The sequence below is a fragment of the Carassius carassius genome, chromosome 15 (genome assembly GCF_963082965.1).
Source record: "Carassius carassius chromosome 15, fCarCar2.1, whole genome shotgun sequence".
NCBI lineage: Eukaryota > Metazoa > Chordata > Actinopteri > Cypriniformes > Cyprinidae > Carassius > Carassius carassius.
Genome location: NC_081769.1, coordinates 23,263,006 through 23,288,454, shown reverse-complemented (window position 1 = coordinate 23,288,454; position 25,449 = coordinate 23,263,006). Strand labels below are relative to the sequence as shown.

Below are 25,449 nucleotides of genomic sequence, written 5' to 3'. Positions count from 1 at the left end.
TAACACAAAGACTTTATGTAGAAAATAAGAAAAATAGTAACAGAAAAACAGGCATAAAGTGAGTACAGTGAAAAGTGGAGGGAAGGTAAGAAAAAAAAAAAAAAAAAAAGGTAAAAAGAAGAGGAAAATAACTTATTAATAGTAGAATACAATTTGGCCATGTATTACAGTGATTTTTCCACGGTTAAGCGTGTTCTTGCTAAAAACTGATTGGCAGTGCTCTGCAAAAATGCATTTGATTCCAGACAAAATGTGTATAAATGTATGTATACAAACATAAAATTCCCACAGTGTACTCATTAAAGAAGTCTATGGGGAAATCGTAAGCAAAAATAAACATTAAAACAAAATTTTAGCACGAGACATTTGTTAACAGAAATTAAACCCACAAGCATTTTTATTACCATGTAAAGCCAATAAATACGATACCAAAATTTACAGACTCCAAATTTTAAACGGTTAAATATACATGTATGTCATTTTCACAAAAGAAACTTGTGGGAAAAAAAAAAAATAACAGCAGCAGTGGTGTCACTACGCATATTGTGGACTATCAAGGCATAGATATATAGCACGGCACAGCCAATGATGTAACAAGGTCTTTTTTTATTAGTTAATAAGTTTAATTAGTCAGCATTGTACAGTTAAACCCACAGATACCCTAGTGTCAACACAAACATATATGGACTTTACGGTGAGTGCGTATGTGTGTGTGTGTGCACGCGAATATATGTGTAGTGTATCATTAAATATTTGGATATTGAAATATTGGAAGCATGAGAATTCATTTAAATACAAAGATGTCTGTGTGTATGTATATATCACAAGGTTGAAGAGCTGTCTGAATTATGATGAATGCTGGTGTGTATGCTTTGGGAGTAGTAACGTGGGATGAAGTTCACAGGCCAGGCCGAATTCCACACAACAGTCTAATAAATGCAGTCTAATAAATTCAGCCTGTGTTATGATACCTCATGCCAGCACGCATCCCTGTAAGGAGCTGACTACACATATTGAGACAGTTCAGATCTATCAAACATTTGACCCCTCAGTTATAAATTTCTTCTTCTATATCCCTCACTTCTCTCTTCACAGCATCAGCTAGATAACTTCACCTGCAAACAGATACAAAATGTGTATAAAAAAGAAAAGAAAAAAAAGCCTGAGTATAACGTACAAATTCAAAGAGACCAGTTTCATTCAGGCCGTGTGAGATTCGTACCTCTCACCAGTCGTAGCGCGGGCGGGAATGAGGAGGGTGGTGGCGTGGTGACTCGTGGCGAGGCGAGGGAGAAGAGGAGGAGCTCGGAGGCGCTGTCAGGGCCAACTGCTGTCCAACCCCTGCACTCCGCTCACGCCCATAGTCTAAACTACGGGCATTAGGAGGGCGGTACCGGCCCAGCTCTCTCCTCCACTCATCATCAAACGCAGCTGCCTCACCTGAAAGAGTGATTTTTACAATAGTGAATAAGAGATTTTCTTCACAATGGTCCAAGACGATATTTAAGGAGTTGCCTGTAGTTACAAAGGAAAAAAAGAAAAAGAGGGATTATGCTCACTCTCTTCCAGGTTGAAGAAGTCCTGTCTCTCTTCACGGTCTCCTGTGAGACGGTTCCTTGAGCGTTCCATCACGTGACCTCTTTCACCAATGTGATGTCCTATAGCCATTCGCTCCAGGCCACTTGCACTGTCCCGCATTGTCTGACGTGTCTCTCTGATCTAAACAAAAACACACATACGCAATTTAAAAAACAATTAGGGGGGACTAAACTGTTTTGACACTTCTATGTGTGGTACTCAAAGAATAATAATTTAAAAAAACTAAAAAATCTATTTACAAAGCATCAGCAATCCAGTTTAACCAGACGATCAGTGTAATTTTTTTTTAAAGAACTTCTGTTGCCAAATGCTGGGATTACTGCAATAATAAAAAATTGAAACTCAGATAAATGATGGATAACGATGATGGATAGGAATGCACTGAAATTAAAAATCTTTGCTGAAGTTGAAACCGAACAAAATGAAACACTGGGCTGAATACCGAACGTGGTTTTTCCACTTTTTTTTTTCTTCACAATTGCATAAATTAAATAGCCAAAATTTAATTTTTACTGTTTAAAAAAAAAAAAAGTGTTACAATTTAAAATGATTTACTTAACACTGAAATTTTTTTTTTTTTACTTAAGTTAGTAAAATAATATTTTTTGGAAATTTTTGAGACTCCCCTTCTTGAATCAGGCATGCATTTTTTATATATAATAATGTAATTTATAATAAATAAATGCAGCCTTGCAGAGCTGAAGATAATTTTTTTTTAAATCATTGAAAAATATTACAGATCCCAAATTTGAACACTCTGTGCGAATGTTATAATACATATATTAATAGAGCTGTTATGGTTACTAGAGCCGTTATTACTATCATTGTCTTTAATTTATTTCAGTAAAGTGACAATACTAACAATTATGAAAGTTGATGGAGTTCTTGCTTTTTCTCAACTTTTATTTTGGCAGAATCTTGCAGGAAGACCTCCGTGTTTCTTTTTCTTGACAGCAGCACATTTATGAATGATTCTAATTATGAATTTGGGATGTATACGAATGTTTGTCATACGTATCACATTGTCACATGCCTTGTAAAAATACATAAAATGTTACTGAGCAACTGATGAGTAGCACTGTTTCAGTGCAGATTTTCCACGCGCTTTGAACTTTGAACCCTGGCGCTGCAAGCCCATCACCACTGTCAGAATACATGCAATTTGTGCGTGTATTAGAAAACATAACATTCTGCAGTTTATTTACTAATTGTTTAAAGCCATTTCACAATTTAAATTATGATACAGTAACCAGCAACAACCATCCCTTCATCTCATCGCAGACATGAGATGCAGTACTAAACACTCTCTGGCTGTCGGTGCTTGTAATGATTTTGGTGTCTTTCTCTGACAAATGCCTCCACCCTGCCAGCATGTTTGCTGCATTAGTGCGCACCTCTGTTTGATCACGTCACGTCACTGTTTGGTACAAATTGGTCTGTCTTTTCACTTATTCGGCCGAACACCGGAAAAGCTTTTTTCCGACCTAATAATTTCAGTTGCCGAAAATTCGGTGCATCCCTAATGATGGAAAATGTCATGGGTATGGCTATATATTCATTTGTGTGCCAGATATTCAAGACTGGGGCTCAAGAGTCAGTCACTATCACATTCCCCTTCATGTCTATTGCTGTGTGTCCATGTGTCCCTTACACCCCCGGGAGCACTGCGATATTCACTGGTCTGCTGATAGACTTTAGGTGCTCCTGTGTCTGTGGAGGAGTACGAGATGACTGTGGAGGAGGAGAAGGTCTGGCAGTTTGGAGAACCAGACATTCGTTCCTACAGAGTAAAGAAACAGAAAAGTCTCATTAAACAGACTCTCTCTGTTTAAATCTAGATTAAAGACACATCTCTTTGGCCAAGTATTCAAATAATGCATCTCATAATCTTGTACTGAAGTTATATCTGATCAAATGCACATTATTATTCCTTAGATTGGGTTGAACAAATCATTTATGCTTGGTTGAACCAGCAGCTATGATAATAATTACGTCTCTGTTTGTTTCTCTGTTTCAATTGACATCCCATGGTAACTATAGGAATTACACAAGCTTCAGTCTGAAACCTGCCCTTACAAAGACCTGAGATGACCAAACACCTGAGAAGAGATGATGCAACCCCCTCAGAGGACCTCAGATGATGCCAACCCTGAAACAACATAAACTACCAAATTTTGCTACAAGTTTGATTGCAACATATAATCATTGCTGTTAATAGTGTTCATCGTCTGTTTGATTACATCATTAACTGAATTTTACTGTACACTGTAAAAAACTTAAAAACTCTCCAACTCAAACATTTCTAGTGACTGGTTACATCTTAATTTTTCAGTTCGCCTAACTGCATTTATAAAACTAAATTCACACGAATTCAGTTTGGCCAATTGAAAAAATTAGATGTGATCAGTCAATAGAGAAATTTGAGTTGGAGAGGTCTGATTTTTATTTTTACAGTGTACATTTCTGCTATATGTACATCAATTTGACAGTCACCACTGACAAGCTACTGCTGAATATATTGTAGGAGCAAAATTTTTTTGTAAAGCTGCTTTGCAACGATTTTTATTATGAAAAGCGCTATACAAATAAACTTGAATTGAATTGAATGAGAGTGTGATTAGTCAACCTCAATAATTTTTGCAATTGTTTTCTCTCAAAATGCAGAGAATTAAAATAGACTTTGATTAATTTAATGTGAAATCTAAAAGGTAGCAACTTCAGAGTCACAGTATGCTCTTATTCCAGCTTAAAAGCTGTAAACGATAATACACCCTTACCATCAACAAATGGAATGGTCTTAAACTATAAACCGGAGTGTTTCAATAATTCTGATTTGTGGCTGTTTGGCCACTCTGAAACTCACCACGTTCTCCATCATCCCACCCATCATGCTGAACATGTCCATGAAACCTCCACCCTGAGAAAAAAAACCCCACAGAAATCTTAAAATGCACTGACATAAAAATTTACGACGCTGCACCATTTCTGCCACTTATCAAAAAAAGTGAGCTCCTTTGTAAAGAGTCAAGATGTCATACCATTCCCATCATGCCGAAGGGGGCCAAGGCTCCAGCTTGTGGCTACAAAGGGTAAAATATAGACACTTTAATCTTCAATACAAGCCTAAAATCACTCATGAACACTGACAAGAACAACTGAGTCAAACTGAAGAGATGCTAAATATATAGCATCAAAATGACAGTAAACATATTAACAGAATTACTTACTTAACCCTCATGTTTGACTAAGACAGAATGTTCTTTTTCTCCAAAATGCTAATTAATGTCATCAAACGGAACTAAGAATTACTGATTTGGCTCAAAATTATCATTGATAATTTTTGCCCACTTTGTTACACTTGCCAGTCAAAAAAGACCAGCCTACAAATACTTCCTTATGAATTTCTTGTTATACAACATTACTACTACATATTGGATTCAATATTTTTATCAAATTGTTTTCGGTCTATTACCACAGGTTTTGTATTTCTTTGCAGAACTGACTGATCGTAAGTCTCATTGAGTTGAAGCACTTCAGTTTTAGAACTAAACATGCCAAAATTATCCACAAATAATGTTTTTATTTTCTTTCACTCAAACATAAGCACAAGAGGCCTATGACCAATCAGTTCTAAAAACAAAAAACAAAACCTGTGTTCTAACTGAAAGAAAACAAGCAAATTAAAAATTATGATTTGGTGGTAATACAGAATAATGAGAGATTTACAAGCAGTTTAAAAGGAATGTAATTTTTTAATCAGGAACAAGTTAGCTGAACACTTTTTGCACAGCACAGGGGTTAAAAATCCACAAATCGAGCCCTGTTTAAAGCTCTAATGTGTACCTACCTGCATGCGTGTACGTGGATGCTGGATCTGAGGGGTGAAAGGAAACGGGTCCATCCCAAAAGACCCAAAGAGACTCCTCATCTGGTGTCTGTGTGCTGCGAACGGATCCCTGTCACAACATAACATGCACATCGTTTTACAGGCATAAAATGCACTTAACATTTATTTGAAAGTCCTAATGGATTATGATGTTCACCTCAAACACTCAAATGCATATCTAATTTTGATAGTACTAATACTCACATCATGTATGGGCTGTCATCCACATCATTCAAATAGCGAAACATTGTTATTGCTCTTTCTTGGTTGGTTGAACTTGCACCAGTAAATAAACTTCCGTCCCTTTAATCAAAATCCAACACAACAGCAGCTCAGGAGCTCGTAATCGGTCAACCAATCATCAAGTTCCCTTTGCCAGATATGCAGAACAGTCTCGACTGGTGAATTATACAACCCGGCCTGCGCGCTCTATTACCTAATCACAATACAAACCATCAATTTACCGAGCGAGATGGATAAAACACCCTGATATGCTAAAGCAGCTCTGCAGAACATTTAAACCTAGGCGAATACCCTCGAATATTCCAGGCAGGTGCTAATCCATAACAGCCTGCGAGCTATTTCTGATTGTTAGCCTAACATAATAACATACGTGCGGAAAGCATTTGTTTACAACCACGGCGGGCTTCGGACATACAAGTCAAGGTGAATTTTATCCAGCTGGCGAGAAAAACAGCAGCACGCAGAGCAGACGGACCGACGGAAATAACCGCCGCAGATGAGCACAGGAAGACCGTATGACAAAGGAAACAAAACCTTGAAGATCTTGGGCGAATATCTTGCGCTTCTAAGAGATTCACGCGGTTCTTTTGGAACACACTACATCAGAGTCGATGCCATGTCACGCGCTGTCACTAAAAAATAGAGTCCAGTGCAGAAGAGATGCTTTTGATAGGAAGATTACGCGCATTTAGTAAAACAGGCACAAAAGCCAAACGTCAACAGAAAAGAGAGATGGGAGGGGGAGGAAGAGGAGGGGAAGAGCGCTGCGCACATTCCGGTGAAGGAAGATAAAAGTTTAAGCGCGGCTCTCAAAATGACTGGTTTTGGCTCCGATCCCTTTATATTTAGGTCACCAATTGGTCATTTGAAGGTTATCTTATTGATTTTTACGAGCATTATTAATGTGTTGCATAAAATCATGTGTGTTGTACAATGCTTTGTAAATGTGAGGAATAACGAGCTGTATAATGTAGTTGACGTATTCAGTGTTTGTTAATTATTTTTTATATTAATATTATTTGGACTTCTTTTTTATTTTTCTGTCGTGTGTGTGTGTGTGTGTGTGTTAGAGCACGCAAAACACGTAGAAATGCGGTCCTAGAACTGCAGTCCTGAAACGGCAGCCTCGGGTTGTGCAGGAAGACACTGTTGGGGATGGTTTTGCAAAATTGTGTGCAAAATATAAAATAATAAAGCACCAATAAATGTAACGATAGATAGATAGATAGATAGATAGATAGATAGATAGATAGATAGATAGATAGATAGATATACACACACATACATATTTAGGCAGGGGGCTTTTATCATGTTAAAATACTTTGTGTCATTTGTTGCAGTGTTTGCAATTATTTCTTTAATAGATTTTAGATGTACGATTAAACAGAAAAATAAGAGAGTTTATTGCCTGTCTTTTGTCGCGTCGCTAGATGGCAGTACACATGACAGAGTAAATAAGCCACCTTTCCACCCAGTGTCTATGCTTTCCACTCGTTTCCGAATTCAGTCACGTGATGCATGTATATCATACTGACAAGCATTTTTTCATTGTATTGCATTTTAAATTATTTCAGATTTTTTAAAATATGTATTTTATTTACTAGCCATAATATTTTTTTTTTTTACATTTTGACTGCACAAAATTTTACTTGTTCTCCCTGCACCCATCTATTTGGGGTTAGATCATTCCAAAAGGGGGGAGGGGTTGTGAAACCAAAACTGGTTCTTCTATGACATTTTGGTTCCCCAAAGAACTTTTCAGTGATCAACTCTTAAAAGAACCTTTTTTTTAAGTCTGAGGAACGTTTTAAAAATCTAAAAACCCCTTTCCACTTTAAAGAACCTTTTTTGGAACGAAAAGGTTCCATGGATGGTAAATGCTTTTTTTTTTTAAACCACTGATGCCAAGAATCTTTATTTTTAAGAGTGCATATTAAAAACTGGGGTTAGAAGTCTTCTAGTGTGTTATTTTAAAATATTATAATTTTTTTATTATAAATGTAATGTATTAATGTAGTATGTAAAATAAAATCAGAATGGCAAGCACTAATGGACCACATTCTTTCCATTCTATTTTCTGTGTCTTTAAAACATATTCGATTTGGATTTATAAAATACTATATGAAAATCCCTCTATTGTCTTTACTCTTTAACCATAAAGTAAAGCTGTAGTCCTAGGCCTAGAGGCCTCTTAATAAGAACTACAATAGGGGTGTGCGCAGGGTGGGCTGGCTGGATTATTCGCAGGAACTACGACTAGACGTTTTTCGCTTTCGTTCACGTCAGATTGATACTCTCAAACCCGGACGTAACCAACGCCTAGTCGCCGGAGAGGAACGGTGAGCAATTCTTAATCTTTAACATTGTTTTATTTGACTTTTAACTTATCAAACGGTTGTTAAATTGTACAAGTTTTAATTCAGGTCGTACCGTTGAGTAATTTTGATTTAGGATGATTTGTGGCCCTCTCAGCAGTGCTAGCGCGTTAGCTTAGCCTCGCAGCATCCTGTCGGCCTCATTAAACAAAACTTTGATTTTTTTTTCACTGTTGACAGATCTCCCAAATATTTATTTCGTTTTCTGTTATCGCCACAAACTCCACATTTCTTAGCCATTTACTGTTGTATTTAATGAAGTAGATTTATCAAGCTTAGTTTTTAACTTTTATTGGTGAGGGAAGAGACAATAATTAAACCAGATTCTAATGTAAAGTCAGACTTTCAGTATGAAAAAAAATACGTATCATCATCTCATGTTTAGAAAAATCGGCTTTGTATAAACGACACAGGTTAATTAGTGTTTTACTTTAAAGCTACTTTGTATTCGTTTTTTTATCGTCCCAAATTGGACTCTAAATGTAGTAATTACTAAGGACGAAGGCTTTAATATCTAATGTAAAAGTAAAATCATTCAGACAATGTAGCTGAAAACCAGACGATATTGTTTCGACAAAGTCGAGCCTTCCTCTCAGCTGTGTTAATATGCGGAAGCAAGTAAGACGGGACACATTCTTGTAGATGTATCTCTGTATGCCTGCTTTTGTTTCTGAAATCAAATCACATCACATTATTGGCAATTCTGTTGAATGCGTTCGAGCTGCCTAATTGTGTAACAGTGGGAACAGTGAACGCTGGAACTGCTCAAAACAAACGATTCACTCAAAGGTATTTCTGAATCCCACAAGAATCCCAGTAATAACGTGATTTCCAATCTCTTTCTCTATATAGATGCAGACCATAAAGTGTGTGGTGGTTGGAGATGGAGCTGTCGGAAAGACCTGCCTCCTGATCTCATACACAACCAACAAATTCCCCTCTGAATATGTTCCCACGGTAACGGAGTAAAGGGTGGTGGGCTCTGGGACAATGATTCTGGGGGAGGGGCGCAGTGATCCAATGTTCATAATAATAATAATAATAATAATAATGCTAGCTATTATTTGTTGTGTGCTTTTTGCTGTTTAAGATTAGGAAATCTAATATGTGAGTTTTTGTAGGATATTTGATTAGGCTGAAACGTTGTTAGGGTTGTATGTTTGGTGTGTTCTGAACTAAAATGTGATGTATGTGTGAATTAGATGTTTTTATGTTTGTTTTAAAGGTTTTTGATAACTATGCTGTAACAGTGATGATTGGAGGTGAACCGTATACACTGGGGCTTTTTGACACAGCAGGTAATGCAGTCTGGGGCTTACTTTACACTTGAAATGAATCTGATTTGATTCTGGTTAGCATGATAGGGATTTAAGTGTCAACATAATGCAAAGAGACCCGAGGAAATCGCTGTTGCTGTGGAAAAACTGGAAAAATGGTGCTGAACTTATGGGAAAACAAGTGATAGGCATTTTATGCATCGATTCATGCTGTGTCCAGATCTGCTGACTCATTCACTATTCACTATCTAGTGAATGTCACATAGGTCAGTATATGAGGACAAGTGAGAGAACATGCATATTTGGATACTGCTTTAGACAATATTATGCATATTTGCTCTGCATATTATTCTTTGAAAATGATAAAAACATTTTTTATTTCCAAACTGCTTGTTCAGACATAAAAATTGTTAATATGATTTCAAATTGCATGTTGATTTACTGTAAACAGATTGATACTACAATCTGTAGAATTAAATGGTGATATTTGTGAAAATTACATCTTGCCCACACACAATTCCACCATGTTTGTTGATACACTGCCGTTTAAAAGTTTGGGGTCAGTAAGTTTTATCTTCTTTCAAGAGATTAATACTTTCATTCTGTAAGCAGCATGTTTATTTCAAATAAATGCACTTTCTTCACCTTTCTATTCAGATAATACTGTAAAACATGTATCATTGTGTCCATTTAAATTTTAAAAAGCAAAATGTTTTAACATTAATAATAATAATAATAATGTTTTAGATAAATATTTTAAAATATAACACCATTATTTTTAATGTTATGACTGTATTTTTGATCATATACATTCACTTTAGTTGGCATAATACACTTCTTTTCAAAACCATTTCAAATTTTAGTTGACAGTAAACTTTTAAACATTGTTTTCATTAATTTATAATCATCTCTAGCTGTTTTATTTAAAGATTCATTGGATTCTTGTCTGTTCTTGTTTTCTCAGGTCAGGAAGACTACGACAGACTTCGGCCTCTCAGCTATCCGCAGACAGACGTCTTCCTTGTTTGCTTCTCGGTTGTTTCTCCTTCCTCCTTTGAGAATGTGAAAGAGAAGGTAGGTTTTCATCAAATTTCTGCTTTCGTGCTGGTCTCACTGTTTGGGACATCAGAACTTGAAAGAAGCACCTTTTTCTGATAAGATCATTGACATTTGTTATTTATGGTATACTAAACGATCACCGTTTAGCATTTGAATGCTATATCTATGGTAGGGTTTCATGTACAGATAGATACTTGCTTAAACACATAGTATGTTTCTTTAGTTGGATGACGCTGACGTCACATGTTGTTTAGTATCGATAAAGCACTCTTTAGCAGTACCTGATTTTCCTGCTGGACTTGGAGAATGGAACTCATGTGAATAGACCTGAGATGTTTAAACTGATCAAAGCATACATGAAAAGCACATTCAATACTGAGGCATATCAGATTTCTGGAGAAAGGCTGCATTTTTGTAACTTACATTTAGATGCATATTTGTCAGTGGTTTTCTATTCAGATTGATAGTGTAAATATATATACTTTTAAATTAAGATTTTTACTTGGCTCTCTTTTTTACGCAATTATCATTGATCAATTGCAGCATTCTGTGCACATTTATGTTTACAGTCTACTGTTTTACAGTCTATTTAAGGAACTGATTTCCTGCACAGTGGTGCTAGTTTCATGTTTCCTGTATCACTTCACAGTCTCTTTAAGAAGCTGTTTTTTAAGCGATAAAATGCTTAATAATGTTGTCTATTAATAATGTTTAATTAATGTTGTCTAACATGAAGAGAGATGGGAAAATGGAATTCTGAATAACCTTTTTACCATTTTTGTAGAGTGGAACTGAAACGGAAAACGTATGTGAAAATAGGCAGCACAGATGAATTTGTAAGATAAAGACTGCACAGAGAATTCAAGTTCATAATTTCGTGACCCCATAAGGGCCATTCATAATTTATTTTGTAATTTGAGGTTTATTATTATTATTTCCAGTATGCACACACACACACTACCATTCAAAAGTTTTATTTTTGAAAGAAGTCTTATGCTCACCGAGGCTGCAGTTATTTGATGTTTGATGATATTATTTGATGAATAGAAAGTTCACAAGAAAAATCTTTATTTGAAATAGAAATCTTTTGCAACCTAAGCGTTTGTCACTTTTAATGATTTGCTTCCTTGTGGAATAAAAGTGTTAATTAATAAAAACTTACTGAACTTGTAAGGTAGAATATTTCTTTATATGATATGTATATTTCAAAATAATTTTTTATTTTATATTGAACATTTCTTTCTTGTCATATAGATTTGTTTTAATTCTGGAATTGAAAATGGATTTAAATTGCAAATGTTTAAGTGTTTTTAAGGATGTTTGTTCCCTTTGCACTATGAATAGCTTTCTAGGCACGGTCTTACCAGTACTTTTTCTCCTCTCTTTTTCTCTAAGTGGGTACCGGAGATCTCTCACCACTGTCCACGCACTCCATTCCTTCTGGTGGGCACTCAGGTTGACTTGAGGGATGACAGTAACACTGTGGAAAAACTTGCCAAAAACAAGCAGCGCCCCATATCACCTGAGAGCGGGGAGAAGCTGTCCAGAGACCTCAGAGCTGTCAAATACGTGGAGTGCTCCGCCCTCACACAGGTTAAAAGAGCAACCGCACACACCCGTGATGACATAACAGCTCTACTCACTTATCATCACTCACATGACCTACTGCAAATGACATTTTACCATCTCTTTCTTACAGAGAGGCCTGAAGAATGTATTTGACGAGGCGATACTCGCCGCCCTTGAACCTCCAGAGACCAAACCCAAGAAGCGCTGCGTCCTTTTGTAGGAACACAAGCAGTGGGTGATGCACTCACTCCAACAAGAGAGGCAAAGAAAAAAAAAAAACCTTTTTAAGGTTGGTAGGGCTTGGGGTTTGGAGTGGAGAGAGTTATAATTGGGAAAAATTACGGGAACAAAACAGCAAAAAAAAACAAAAAAAAAACATGATACTGGAGGAATTTGGCAACAAAAATGGTATTGCAAACAAATGCACACTGTGCCTTCATAAATATTTCTAAAACAACAAAAGAAATTAGAGAACCCTGGAACCAATAGCACCCCTGCAAACAAAGAGCATAATGAGAAAAAAAAAAAGGTAGGCGCGCTTTACGCGTGTGATGTCTTACAGAACAACGTATAGATTCACTTCAATGCTTTAAGTGTCAGTTACATGTAATCGATCCAGAAAAAAGTGTGACAGAGTGGCACAAATAAATGAGATTAAATACTTCAGGTTTCTGATCGGCATCCAAAATGATTTTTTTTGTATTTCTTTCGCTGGACAAACGCATGTGTGTCTCCCATACATGCTTTTCTCTAAGCCGCACAGAATGTCTATAAACAGCACATTTCATAGTGTAAAGCCGAACATGCTGACTGCTCTGATGAACACTTCTGCAGGGCTCAGCTTTTTACTCTGTAACCTGTGGATAGTGTGCATGCAGAAGCTGACTTCAGCTTTCTTGAATCTCCTTAGTTGAGCATATTGCAATGGGCACAACTGTTATTCTTGACAAATTTGCCTTTTAGTGTTGTTCTGGGGTCCGTTTTCCAGTTTTTAATGTTGCGGTTTTGCCAGTTCTAGACCCTGGACTCGCATGACAAACTGTAGGCAGGTTCTGTTTTACATGTGGTTCACATACTGTTGTTTATACGTACTGGACTGGATGTGGCGCAAAAGCAAGCTAACGTGATTTGTTTGGGCATGTAATTAGCTCTAATCACTGACAATGGCGTTGAAACCGAACATATACAAAAATAAACAACAACACTTTTAGATATTTTTAAAATGTTAATTTTGGATCAGAGTGTTATGGCCATAGAAATGACACTCTATGGCCACATCCCCTTCTGAATGACCTGTGTTATATGGTTTATAAGAGAGTTTGGGACTTGAGTGGGAGCCAATGGATTTTAGTTCACAAGCATTTGTTTCTTCCTGTATGAGCCAGACTGTTCTCTTCTGTGGTTCATGCTCCTAGAATCTCTCTGAAGTGCATTTACTCTTGAGCCTTGCAGTGCCTTCTGCTGGCCATTTAGAAAACTGAATTTTATTTGTTTTATTTTATTTTTTTCCCCTCTTATTTTTTTGACTTTGATTATGATGTATTAAATGTATTACTGTTTTACTCTTGGGTGAATGAATAGTGGTGACATTTTGAAACTTGAGTTTTTAAAAAAAGGCATTTTATTTTATTTTTATTGTTTTGCTAGAGTACCATTTGATTGTCATTTATTAATAAAATAACAATTTAAAATGTAATATTTTGAATAACCAATCTTAACAGTCGTGTGAATAAAGAGGAGGATGATAACCGATGATGATGATGGGTTGAAATGTGGCCTTTTCTTAGTCAAGTTCTGCGGTGTTTGGAATCTCACTATATTTGTAATAAAAGTGGTGCGACTGACACACAGCTGTATTTCTATCCTGTTCTTTAGAAGATTACGTGATTGTTTTGTGTCTGCCAGGCATACTGCCATTCAAAAGTTTGGGGGTCAGTAAGAATTATTATTATTATTTTTTTAATTAATACTTTTATTCAGGAAGGATCTGTAATTTCATCAAAAGTGACAAGTGAAGTCCTTTACAATGTTACAAAAGATTTCTTTTCTTTTGAGCTTAATATTTTATTAAAGAGTTTTGGATAAAAACAGTTTCCACAAAAATATGAAGCAACACAACTGTTTTTACCATTACTAATAAATTTTTCTCCAGCACCAAATCAGCATATTAGAATGATTTCTGAAGAATTCAGATAATGATGCTGAAAATTCAGCTTTGTCACCACCATAATAAATGACTTAATATAAATATATATATATAATGTTGTGTTTTAGCTGCAAAAGTTGTTTTTGATTGAATAAATAGTTCTGGTGAACCTAAGAGACTAGCTACTGAGCCCAACATTTTTTATTTAATTTATTAATTTAAAATGTGTCAATCCATAATTAACAAACACACCTTTCCACGTGTAGGATGTCAAACAACTTTATTTTAGGCCATAAAGATGAGATAATGGCAATAAATGAGCCTCTATGCAGCTAAAGAGTTTGCAGGTGGAACTTTCCATCCAGAGATAATGCCACAGTGGCATGATGCAGTCAAATAAATAAACACAATCAGCAAAACTGAAAAGAAATTCATAAATACAGTAAACGGGGAGAGAGACTCTAGAATTACATGCTAAGGCCTCAGACTAAACTAACATTCTTCTGCTATTTTTCAGAGGTTAATCTCAGCTTTAAGAGCGTTGTCTGAGTATGTTAGTTACTGGTTTTGTAGCATTTAAGAAATGTAATAGCGTCTGCATGTTCCTTTTAAGCAAGAGTGCAATTGAAGATTAAAATAATTATATAATGTAATGTCACATCTGAAAGAACTTAAGTCACCAAATAGGAGGCATAATGCAGAATGTTTTAAGTGGAGCAGGTTTGGTGTTCATCATATGGGCATTAATGCAGGCTGGCATGAGATGAGGTGCTTCTGGTGTGGCTGTGCGGTTTTTCCAGGTGCATCTCATTCTCGGCAGGTGTGTATGAGCACTGTGTTCTTACACTGCTGGCAGCGAACCGAGCAGCACCAGGAGAACTTACAGGAGCAGCGCTGGACCACCTCAGCCCGGCCTGCTCGAAAACCTGGGCCACAGCATAACAGTTCACATCCATCTGGTGCCAACCGTGAGGTTCCTAGGACGTGGAATAAGGTTAAGTTAAGAGTGATAACACACAAAACCAGGGAATGATCCGAGTATTAATAATCAGAAATAAGAGATCAAAGATTATTTTGTGTCTGGTTTTTACACGTTTACCATTACACCGTCGTCCTGCAGTGCCAGGAATGCCGTTGTCTGGATCCAAGCGGCAGAAATCTGGTGAAGGGGCTAGGTAGACCAGGTCCCGTGCGGCTGGTGGCTTCACTTGGGGGTCCCGGGGAAGGAGGGCTGTCCGAGAGCCCACACGTGTCAGCCGTACCTAAGCAGAAAGTATGACCATGACCCTTGACCTTAGATACAGATATTTATTCTACCTTCAACAACACTACCATGGTGAAATTCTAATGCAGCGATGCTTGTATCCTTCACAGAGAATGCAGTCCCATAATGCATTGCGACAAGCTTCAAAAACCATCAAAGATGGTGGATTACATTCAGTGCATAGACACGTTGACACAAAAAGACTATTGTACCTATAGTAAGTGTTACATGTTGTTTGTTGGAGACAACCCACATTTTACAACTGTTAGTTAAGGAACCATATTCAACAGTGGAATTCATGGTGAAAAACTTACCCATGATTCTGCAGAGGAATATACACCAGTTGTTGAATCACACAAGAAAATTGTGCTAAAAGAAATCTGTAGCGCCACCCGCTCATGAAACATGCTGTAATCTAGTAATGTTATTTATTCTCTCAGGCTTCATATATTTATATTTTGCAATACACATACGATTTTTCGTTACAATTTTTCTTTATCTATAGTTAATTTTAAAAGACTAGTTTCATATTTCTACCTTTTTTTCCGACTGTCATTCACAGTGCTTTACGGGACTGTGGTTATTTCGCTCATTAAAGCTAGTAAGTACATAGTCTTTTTGTCTCATTTTCAGATGCTTATTTGCTTCAACTCAAATGTTTAGTTTTGTGATTCACCTTGTAGGCTTGATTTATGGCTTATAACACTTTAACAAAGACTTTTTAAAGATTCCTATGGGAAAAAATGATTAATGAACTATTAAGGCTTCTGAATGTAAATGTAAATGTAAATGTGAACCACACCGTTTTTTAAGCACCAAATAACTAATAACTAAAACCAAACTCAGAAAAACAAACACTTGAACATACATCAGTTTAATAAGAACTACGTAAAATATCATAAGACATTTTTAGGAAAAATGTAATTGAAGTGTAATTATTTTTGGTGGGGCACATGTCCCATTCGTTTACATGGAGAGGGTGGGTTTATGACCTATATTGCAGCCAGCCACCAGGGGGCGTTCGAAACGTTTTGACTTCACTTTTCAGGATGTGTGTGGCACACTTGGTTCCAAATCGGTCACTTATGAGGTTTCATCTCAGTTCTGCCTTTGATGTAGGCAGTAGTCAGGTAGGCAGCTCAGTAGTTTTTGGAACAGAGCCATTGTGACATACCTCTGTGGCCCCATCAAAGCGTTCTTTCAGCACAGCACCGACCCGGCGGAACGGAGGCATGACCTTCCAGCACGTTCTGAGCTCACAGGACCCCGAAACACCATGACACTTACACTCAACCTGCATGTTATGGAGAATCGCCTGAACAAAGATAGAGAAAACCATGAAAACAATATGCAGTTGATGATGAGTCTTAATATCAATAAGTGGAACATCTCACTTGCCTTTCGTCCTGCCTCATTGTTGTGAATGTTCATTAGCGGCCGCCCTGATGACATCCCTTTAGCTCTCTCTGGCTCATCCACAAATGTCTGAGAGAATGCAACGCCATAGGACAGATTATCAGAGCAGCCAGACCACTGGAAACCTAAGGGTGCGCGAGAGGCATATGTTAATCAAACATTTTATTTTATTTTTTTTTATCAATGTGAGTATTTGATTATTGATGTGTCTCACTAGGCACCTTCAGGACTGACTCCCCTGACCTTTCGGTCACAGCCACACCTCTCCAGTTCTCCCCTGCTACAGCCCCGAGTCACAGCCACAGCGACTGCTGCTGATGAAAGAGCATGGACAAAAGCAGCCTCACGGGTGCCTGAAGACAGCACACAAAGGGAACAGGACTAAGTTGTCTTTTAGTGTTGACAGTATTGATTGTGTTTTGTGAGATTAATGTAAGGTTGAAGAATGTTGGAAAGTGGTCTGTTAATATAAATGAGTAGTTTAATATCAATACTCTGAAACTATGGTTTCTTTTCTGAGTTTAATGTTTTCTGAGGGCCCCTACTGGTTAAATATTGGACCAGTCATTGAATAGAAAAAAAAAATAATAATAAAAAAATAATATATATATATATATATATATATATATATATATATATATATATATATATATATATATATATATATATATATATATATATATATATAAAACAATTAAATAATTTATATTTTTATATTAATTGTTTTAATTTAAATTAATTAAAATAACAAAAAAAAAACCCCCAAAAAAACAAATATATATATATATATATATATATATATATATATATATATATATATATATATATATATATATATATAATTTATTTATTTATTTTTATTATACACTTTTATGTCATTACAGCCCATGGTAAGCTTATATTCAAAATTGTAGCATAAAATAATGACATAATCCAATATGTTCTGATACTGTATGTTGTGAAAGCATTTCGTTGTAACCTTGGTTCATGACTCGTCCAAAAATATTGATCCCGCGAGGGGTGGTGGAACAGTTCCAGCGCCGGTTTCGAAACTGGTGTTGACACTGCAGTAGGTAAAACCAAACAAATAGCTGAAAGTCAGAGTTTATATATGTAGATGTGCAACTGTTTACACTTGCTCATTTCTGGCCCAAAAGTATGCGTGGGCTAAAATGTGACCGGAGCTAGTTGCACAAGCAATAGAGAGAACAAAAGTGGTGTGTTGTTCAGTGAACTATATTTTTATTGGGACTATAACAATATAAATGTACAGCACTTTTTTTGAAGCCACAATCAGATTCAGAAAGAGGTTTACTGCTGAGTGTGTTTACATACACAAGGAATTCATCTTGCTGACTTAAGCTCTTAACCATGTCCTTGAATAAATGAATGTCAGTACTGTATGTTCACAAAATTGTCATTGTGTTTCAGCCTCTCTCACCTCCTCAATGACCATCTCTGCAGCCTTTCTCACGGACTCCATGACCTCCCCCCGTGCCCGGCACACCCCGACTTGGCCTGGTGTCAACCCCCTCAGACGGCCACATGGTTCTGCACCAGACACAGGACGAGAGCGTGGCAGACGTGCCAGAGAACTACAGAGACAATACAGTACAGTAAAGAACATGGAGAATAGGCTACATCAATACATAAATAAAAGGACAACATTTTGTAGGTAAATTGAAACCAGCAGGAAGCTGCAACAAATAGAGTGGAAACAAAGAAAGTGTGTACAAATTATGGTATAACAAACAAACGCTTTCACACAAGCCAACTTACAGCCAGTTGCTTGCCATGGTGAGGTGGGGTGCCCATAGCAACAGCAGGAGGAGTCGTCCCGTGAGAGTCACGGAGGACACCGTTGGCATCAGATTGCCTGTCTGTCCGACTACCTGTCTGTCTCTGAATTAGTGATCAGCTCTTGTTGCTTTCAGTCTAACAGCTGTGCCTGTTACATTGGGGTTGTTCCCCTCATATCTGTCAAAATCAAGAGACAGAAAATTACATGACTAATATTTACATTATTGTGTGGTATCATTTTCTATTATAATATAACATTAATTGGCAATTACTTGAACTGCTCATACTTAATCACTACTTATGAATATGCATGACTGGTATAATAGCAATTACATTTTTACAGATTATAACTGGCATCAGAGTATCTGTATTTTTGTTGATTAAATGAGCAAAATATTATCTAAACACGGGCTATGCAAGAAATTCTAACCAAATAGTTTGACAGCCTTTAAAGATAAGTTTTAAATGTGACATTTCAAAGATATTAAATATGATCTTTTGAATAAATCTAAGTCAATCACTACAAAAGACAAAAATTAAGTTTTTACCACTTTGAGGTCCAAAAGGATCCGGAATATTCCTGTTGACGAACTGCTGAAATTACGTTTCAAATCTGCTAATTAGCCCAACAGATCATCAGCTTAATCTATTGTAATAATTTCCATTAATTCCACTTATGTTTTGAAGATAAAATGCCTCTAAGTTGTAATCGTATTGTCACACAGAGAGAGATATTCATCTTATGACATTGTCATCTATAACGACAAAAAAAAAAAGAAAAAAAGAAAAGAAAAGTAAAATATTTTGGTTGAGTAAAATAATCAGGACAAGGAAAACAAACGTACTAATTAGATAGATAAATGATCAGAAACCCTTTATGATATTCCATTTTTTTAGATCCTCTTACAAAGTTATTCCTTGTCCCATCTAACTAAAAAATATATTGCTCTTATCCTAAGAAAGCACTTCCATTTCCTTCAGATCTGTAACAGTATATGTGGGGAAAAACGTTGCCAGTAATCCAATTTGTCCGCCAAAATGAGCAAATCCAAAGGTAAAAAAAAAAACATAAGTGTGGATGGAGTGATGGTTGTGGGGTTATAAAGGAAGGATGGATATAGGGAGGGAGGGTTGGAGACCGCAGGGAGGGGAGGGGTGAAAGTTTCAGACATAGTACATTAACATTGAGGGATGAGCTTGCACTCATTGTCCAATTTACTCAGGACGTAATACGTGACCTCTGCTTAATGAGTCCCGCAGGATGGTGCCTTCAACTCGTGGGATTATACAAATGCTAACACGCTCGACTGTGTGTTTGTATTGGTGTTGTGCGTCAAAAAGAGGGCAATTGACCAAAAGTCGAGTGCCAAATCGCTGTCTAAATGCATACATCTGTGAGCAAGTGAGAGAGAGAGGGGATTCCTTTTGTCAGTGCATGTGACTTGAGCATCTGTTACCTAGTATCAGTGAAGACTGCATCAGAATATGTTGCCCTTAAATCCTGAGACTCTCACAAAAGAGTTGCGCTTGAAAGCCAGCGGAAATTGACGGAGAAATATGTGCCGTAACAATAAATAACCTGATAGATAGAACAGCAGGGGAAGGGTGCTCAGACCTGTCCTGAAACGGGCCTGTGTGAACGTGTCTTACCTAATGTTTAATTTTCCCAAACTTTTGTTGCTCTTTTTACGAGTGTCCCCCTCCCCCCTTTCTTTCCTCCCTCTGCCCTGCTCCCTCTTTTTCTCTCTCTCCATATTGTCTTCGAAGAAGGGATGACATTTAGACAAGGAGGAGAAAGCACAGTGCTGACAAATATTAGAACTGAGGCAAATAAATCACCAGAGAGAGAGAGAGAGAGAGAGAGAGAGAGAGAGAGAGAGAGAGCATTAGGACAAGATGTTGGATTTCATGGATCTGCTGTGGCCCTCGAAAAGTACTTGGGCACTTAAAGTGTAAGTTCACCCAAAAATGAAAATTCTGCCATCATTTACTCATTTTCCACTTGTTCAAAACCTGTATAGGTTTCTTTCTTTTGTTGAACACAAAATGAAATATTTGGAAGAATGCTGGTAATCAAACAATTGATGGTAACCTTTCAGCATTTTTTTTCCCCCATGGAAGTCAGTGGCTACCATCAACTGTTTGATTACCAACATTCTTCAAAATATCTTCTTTTGTACAGAAGAAGGAAACTCATACAGAATTTTGGTAACTTGAGGGTGAGTAAATGAACTATACCTTTAAGCCACAGTTATTAAACAAATGATTGAATGAGGTGGCATCTAAAAACAACCGGAAAAATTCATATACACAGATAACTATGTACATTTTCACTAACATTTGACATCAATAAACAGAAAGTGTCTGAATATTTTTAACAATCTCTCTCTCTCTGTCTCACTCTAAATTATTGTAAACCTTACAAACATAATTTATACATTTCTTTTAAACAAATGCCACTTTGGTATATATGGAATATATATTGTTATAAAAAGTAAAATATTAATGTATTTTTAAATGCTTTTAGCTTTTGTGGCTAAATAATTAAACATTTTATTTTTCTTATAAGCAGTTACTCTTTTCATTAATACAATATAGCATTATATTGCTTTAAAATGTTTAATGTCTGCATAAAATAGTTTTATACATTTTTATGCTAAACATTCCGAAGTTTCAGACTTTTTTTATCTGCAGTAATACATTTTTTTTGTTTTTGTCCCAAATATTCAGAAATGTCAGACTTTTTTTTATCTGCAGTAATACGTTTTTAGTTTTGTCCTAAATATTCAGAAATTTCAGTTTATGTAACACAATTACATAAACTACACATCATTTAATTTCTTAGTTATAAGTTATAACTTGTGAAAATGTTACAGAATCATTTATTTACTTAAATACACCTCTAGGTCTGTTTTACTGCTGAACTCTCCTGCACCTCAGCAAGCAAATAAATAACTGTGCCCCGTTAGAGATTCACTGCCTTTCTCTCCCCTCCCTTGCACTGTTTCACCCCTCTCCTCGTCGTATTCTCTCTTTGTGTCCTGCCATCCCTCGCAGTGACGTCTTGCACCGTCTCCCCCAGCAACGCCATGGCGACCTGCACCCCCATGTCATGTCCGGCGCCTCTCTTCTCCTCATCTCTCCATCCGCACAGCCCTTGCCCGTAAATAAAATCTCTTCTTTTTAAATCAAGTGTCCCATCTGTCGGAATCTGTTTTACACTCTCATTTGAGGTGTCACTGTGGCTAATTGTGGCTGTTTTGTGTGATTTAACATGGATTCAGGTGGACGCTTGTGCTGGACTGTCAGTTGCAGTTGAGAATGTTAAATTTTTTTTTTTTTAATCATATATACATAAAAATATAGAGGTCTGTGTGTGTGTGTTTATTTTTAAATAATTCAATAATATTAAACATTAATCAATATAATTTTAATATTATACAATTAATTTGTATACATAATCTGTGTGTGCATATATATATACATATATATATATATATATATATATATATATATACTGTATACAGTACAGACCAAAAGTTTGGAAACATTACTATTTTTAATGTTTTTGAAAGAAGTTTCTTCTGCTCATCAAGCCTTAATACTTTTATTCAGCAAGGATGTGTAAAATTGATAAAAAGTGATAGTAAAGAAAATATATTATTAGATTTTTTATTTTATTTTGAATAAATGCAGTTCGTTTTAACCTTTTATTCATCAAATATATTAGACAGCAGAACTGTTTCCAACACTCATAATAAATCAGAATATTAGAATGATTTCTAAATGATCATGTGATAGACTGGATGTTACATGTGACACTGAAGGCTGGAGTAATGATGCTGAAAATTCAGCTTTGCATCACAGGAATAAATTATTTTTTTTAAAGTATATTCAAATAGATAACTATTATTTTAAGTTGTAATAATATTTCACAATATTACAGTTTTTTCTGTATTTTTGATCAAATAAATGCAGGCTTTGGTCTGTACTGTATATATTTGGGATTAATTTATTTCTATACATTTTTTAACAATTAATATTTCAATTAATCCACATATCTGTGTTATAAATTAATAAATTAATTTGTATATAAAATAATTCATTAAATAATAATGTAATACGAATAATATAAATCATTTTAATGAGTTATTTTTATCCATAAATATAATTATAAATATAATCATATAACTCATAAATCATAAGTATACATTTGTAAATAATTTACATATATAAATATGTTATATATATGCACAAATTATACATATTTTATTATATATAGAGATCTGTTGTGTGTGTGTATATATTTACTGTATATGTATATATGTATGTATGAATGCATAAAAAATGACAGCAACAAAAAACCTTGCAGATGTGTAGTGCGTTGGGTTAACCAAGACTTGTCATAGCACTTGCTTTTTATTGCTCTTTTGTTGGTTTTGATTGCATCTGTTGTGCTAATTTGTAAGACACTTTGGATAAAAGCGTATAGGCTAAATGACTAAATGTAATATAAATGTAAATAAATGCACACACACACATACAAATTTACATAAATGTCTCTGTGTGTGTGTGCTGTTAGAACATGCATCAGAACACAATGACAGCACACAGTGATTATTATTGGATGGCTTGTTGACCTCATTCTGGAACGCTTGCACAGGGTTATTGCAGACCACTGAGAGAATATTATGGGATAGAAATGACAGCCCTCCAATCTGGCAATCCCTCCCATCCAACGACAAACATTCAGTCAGTGTTCTGTCAGAACTGAATGAATGCCAGAATGACTTTCTGTAAAGCATTGTTGAGTCTTGTTGATTTTAAATTAATATGGCAGTAACTCATCTGCAGGACCTAAAGTGAAATGTTCATGTTCTTTTTTCGTAAGTGATGCAGTTCACTGTCTCATCCATCCATCTCGCCACTGGATGTCCTCACTGCTCCTTTATTAAGAGGAAGGTGATGCTAGAATATCTGTGCTTGTTGCAGCATTGGTTATCAACTGTAAGCATTTATAGTAGCACATGCAGACCGACGCTTCATTTTAACTGCGTCCACAGTGTCAACATTCCTCTGATCTTCAGGAGAATATTATGGGATAGGAGGGAGTGTGGTGGTGGGGGCTGCAGGATGACCCCCCCCCCCACACCTCCCTTAACAGTCTGCCATGATTGGTGACTGTGAGCTACACCTAAGCCCCCCCCCCCCCCCCCCCCACAATCACCATGGTGACTGATCTACTTTAGGCAGAAGGGTGTGCATAAGTATGTGTGTGTGTTTGGGGGGACTGCTGCTGTACAGGAGAAATGCACCGTGATGTGAAAAACAGAGACTTTTGTCAAAGGTGGATAGGACATAGTATTCAAGGACAGTACAATAAAAACAAAATAAGCCTAGAGATATCTCTCCTCTTCTGCCTATCAAAGACAAAGGGAAAAGACTCATTAGCATTCATTAGACTGCAGTTTCTCAGATATAAGATCTGAATGAACAAACCGCCCAGTGAACACAGTGACCTTCTGATTAACTTTTAGGGTCCTTCAAAGAAGCCCTTCATTAGCCAGGCCATAAGGTCATGATTTTTGTAATTAATTACATAATTGTATGTATATGATAATTGTACATGTAATTATACACAAAGAGCTGAGTAGATTAGGTACAGATTGTAGTCCATTACTGATTACAGTTTTCATGATAATGAAAACTATTAGTAACATAATCTAGATTACTGTTTTTTGTAATGTCGTCTGACTACTTTTTAGATTCATTTCTTTATCAAACTTGTTTTAAACTAACTATTAAACAAACCAAAAAGAAAGTTAAAAAAAGTGAAAGAGATGTGACAAACAGCCAAGTATGGTGACCCATACTCGGAATCAGTACTCTGCGTTTAACCCATCCAAAGTGCACACACCCAGAGCAGTGGGCAGCCATTTATGCTGCGGCATAAATTTTTTTCATATGTGGTCTAATAGCTTGAGAGTTGCTTTTTTTCTTCCCTTAAATTCAGAAGCAAGATTTGTAAATGCACATATTTACATATTGTGAATATATAATCCAAGCTAAATAGTTTGACACAGCAGGTTTTTTACAGAGGAAAACTTTTAAAGAGAAAAAAGAAATCGGAAGAATCAATAATTATGAATAATTTTCTTCCATTGTGTGAAGTAAAATGAAACAGTCAAAGCCTACTTGCAATTGACATGTTGGTTTTTGCCCTTATCCTCATCTTATTTATGAAACATATGCGATTCAGCAGCTGCTTATACACTCATATTAGCTGTCAACACCCTGCATGGTAATATTGTTTTTTTTTTGTAGCAGGAAAAAAAACCTACAAAACCACCACTGGCTCTGCACCCCTTTAAATTCATTACTTCAGACTTATGTGCCCTCTAGAAGCTTGCATTCAGCAAGTGAACGTCGCTTGATTGTGCCATCCCAAAGAAGCACAAAGTCACTTTTACGGACTTTTAAATTAAATGTTCCCTCCTGGTGGAATGACCTGCCCAACTCAATCCGAGCAGCCGAGTCCTTAGCCATCTTCAAGAATCGGCTTAAAACACATCTCTTCCATCTTTATTTGACCCTCTAACTTTAGCACTCACTATTCTAATTCTATTCTTAAAAAAAAAAAATTAACTAGCTTTCTACACTTTTGGTATTTTATGTTTTCTTTTCATTTATTATACAATTATAAAAAAAAAAGACTTCTAACACTAGCTTGCTCTATTCTTTTTCTATTCTGTTTTCTTTTTATTTATTATATTATTTAAAAGCCCTTGCTACATGTACTGTGTTAAGCTAACTGA

General features: G+C 36.1%; 3 protein-coding genes across 6 annotated transcripts; 1 reads left to right on the top strand and 2 right to left on the bottom strand.

Annotated features, from left to right (window-relative positions):
- Positions 1-586: 586 nt before the first annotated feature.
- On the bottom strand, positions 587-6,480 carry mlf2 (myeloid leukemia factor 2). 3 transcript variants are annotated; one of them, XM_059568079.1, is made up of 9 exons: positions 6,263-6,480; positions 5,690-5,921; positions 5,447-5,555; positions 4,638-4,679; positions 4,463-4,516; positions 3,251-3,379; positions 1,560-1,719; positions 1,223-1,440; positions 587-1,115 (listed from the first exon to the last, which is right to left on the bottom strand). In XM_059568079.1, exons 2-8 carry the CDS (start codon positions 5,731-5,733, stop codon positions 1,226-1,228), a joined length of 753 nt encoding a protein of 250 aa, XP_059424062.1. In that variant the 5' UTR covers positions 5,734-5,921; positions 6,263-6,480; the 3' UTR covers positions 587-1,115; positions 1,223-1,225. The 3 variants fall into 3 exon arrangements, with proteins under 3 accessions (XP_059424062.1, XP_059424063.1, XP_059424061.1); XM_059568080.1 differs by having other exon boundaries at positions 5,690-5,788; XM_059568078.1 differs by having other exon boundaries at positions 5,690-6,480.
- cdc42l (cell division cycle 42, like) lies at positions 5,910-13,852 on the top strand. 2 transcript variants are annotated; one of them, XM_059568082.1, is made up of 6 exons: positions 5,910-6,034; positions 8,956-9,060; positions 9,329-9,401; positions 10,345-10,454; positions 11,835-12,032; positions 12,139-13,852. In XM_059568082.1, the coding sequence occupies exons 2-6, from the start codon at positions 8,956-8,958 to the stop codon at positions 12,226-12,228; spliced, it is 576 nt and encodes a 191-aa protein (XP_059424065.1). In that variant the 5' UTR covers positions 5,910-6,034; the 3' UTR covers positions 12,229-13,852. The 2 variants fall into 2 exon arrangements, with proteins under 2 accessions (XP_059424065.1, XP_059424064.1); XM_059568081.1 differs by lacking the exon at positions 5,910-6,034 and adding an exon at positions 7,913-8,067.
- A 932-nt stretch (positions 13,853-14,784) lies between these two features.
- On the bottom strand, positions 14,785-19,743 carry wnt4b (wingless-type MMTV integration site family, member 4b). Its single transcript, XM_059568077.1, is given in 9 exon segments — positions 14,785-15,131; positions 15,254-15,416; positions 16,593-16,765; positions 16,768-16,959; positions 17,056-17,187; positions 17,814-17,898; positions 18,276-18,429; positions 18,614-18,811; positions 19,183-19,743. Coding segments are annotated over 8 exon segments (1,158 nt in total). The 5' UTR covers positions 18,703-18,811; positions 19,183-19,743; the 3' UTR covers positions 14,785-14,961.
- Positions 19,744-25,449: the final 5,706 nt, after the last annotated feature.

Bases quoted from the DNA above. Each gene is read 5' to 3' on its own strand.
- cdc42l (XM_059568082.1), top strand. From the start codon at position 8,956: ATGCAGACCATAAAGTGTGTGGTGGTTGGAGATGGAGCTGTCGGAAAG. The intron at 9,402-10,344 runs GTAATGCAGTCT...TTGTTTTCTCAG, and splicing joins GGGGCTTTTTGACACAGCAG to GTCAGGAAGACTACGACAGA. The intron at 10,455-11,834 runs GTAGGTTTTCAT...TTTTTCTCTAAG, and splicing joins TTGAGAATGTGAAAGAGAAG to TGGGTACCGGAGATCTCTCA.
- mlf2 (XM_059568078.1), bottom strand. From the start codon at position 5,733: ATGTTTCGCTATTTGAATGATGTGGATGACAGCCCATACATGAT. The intron at 1,720-3,250 runs GTAAGGGACACA...GTTTTTGTTTAG, and splicing joins ATCGCAGTGCTCCCGGGGGT to ATCAGAGAGACACGTCAGAC. The intron at 1,441-1,559 runs GTGAGCATAATC...TCACTCTTTCAG, and splicing joins CTTCTTCAACCTGGAAGAGA to GTGAGGCAGCTGCGTTTGAT.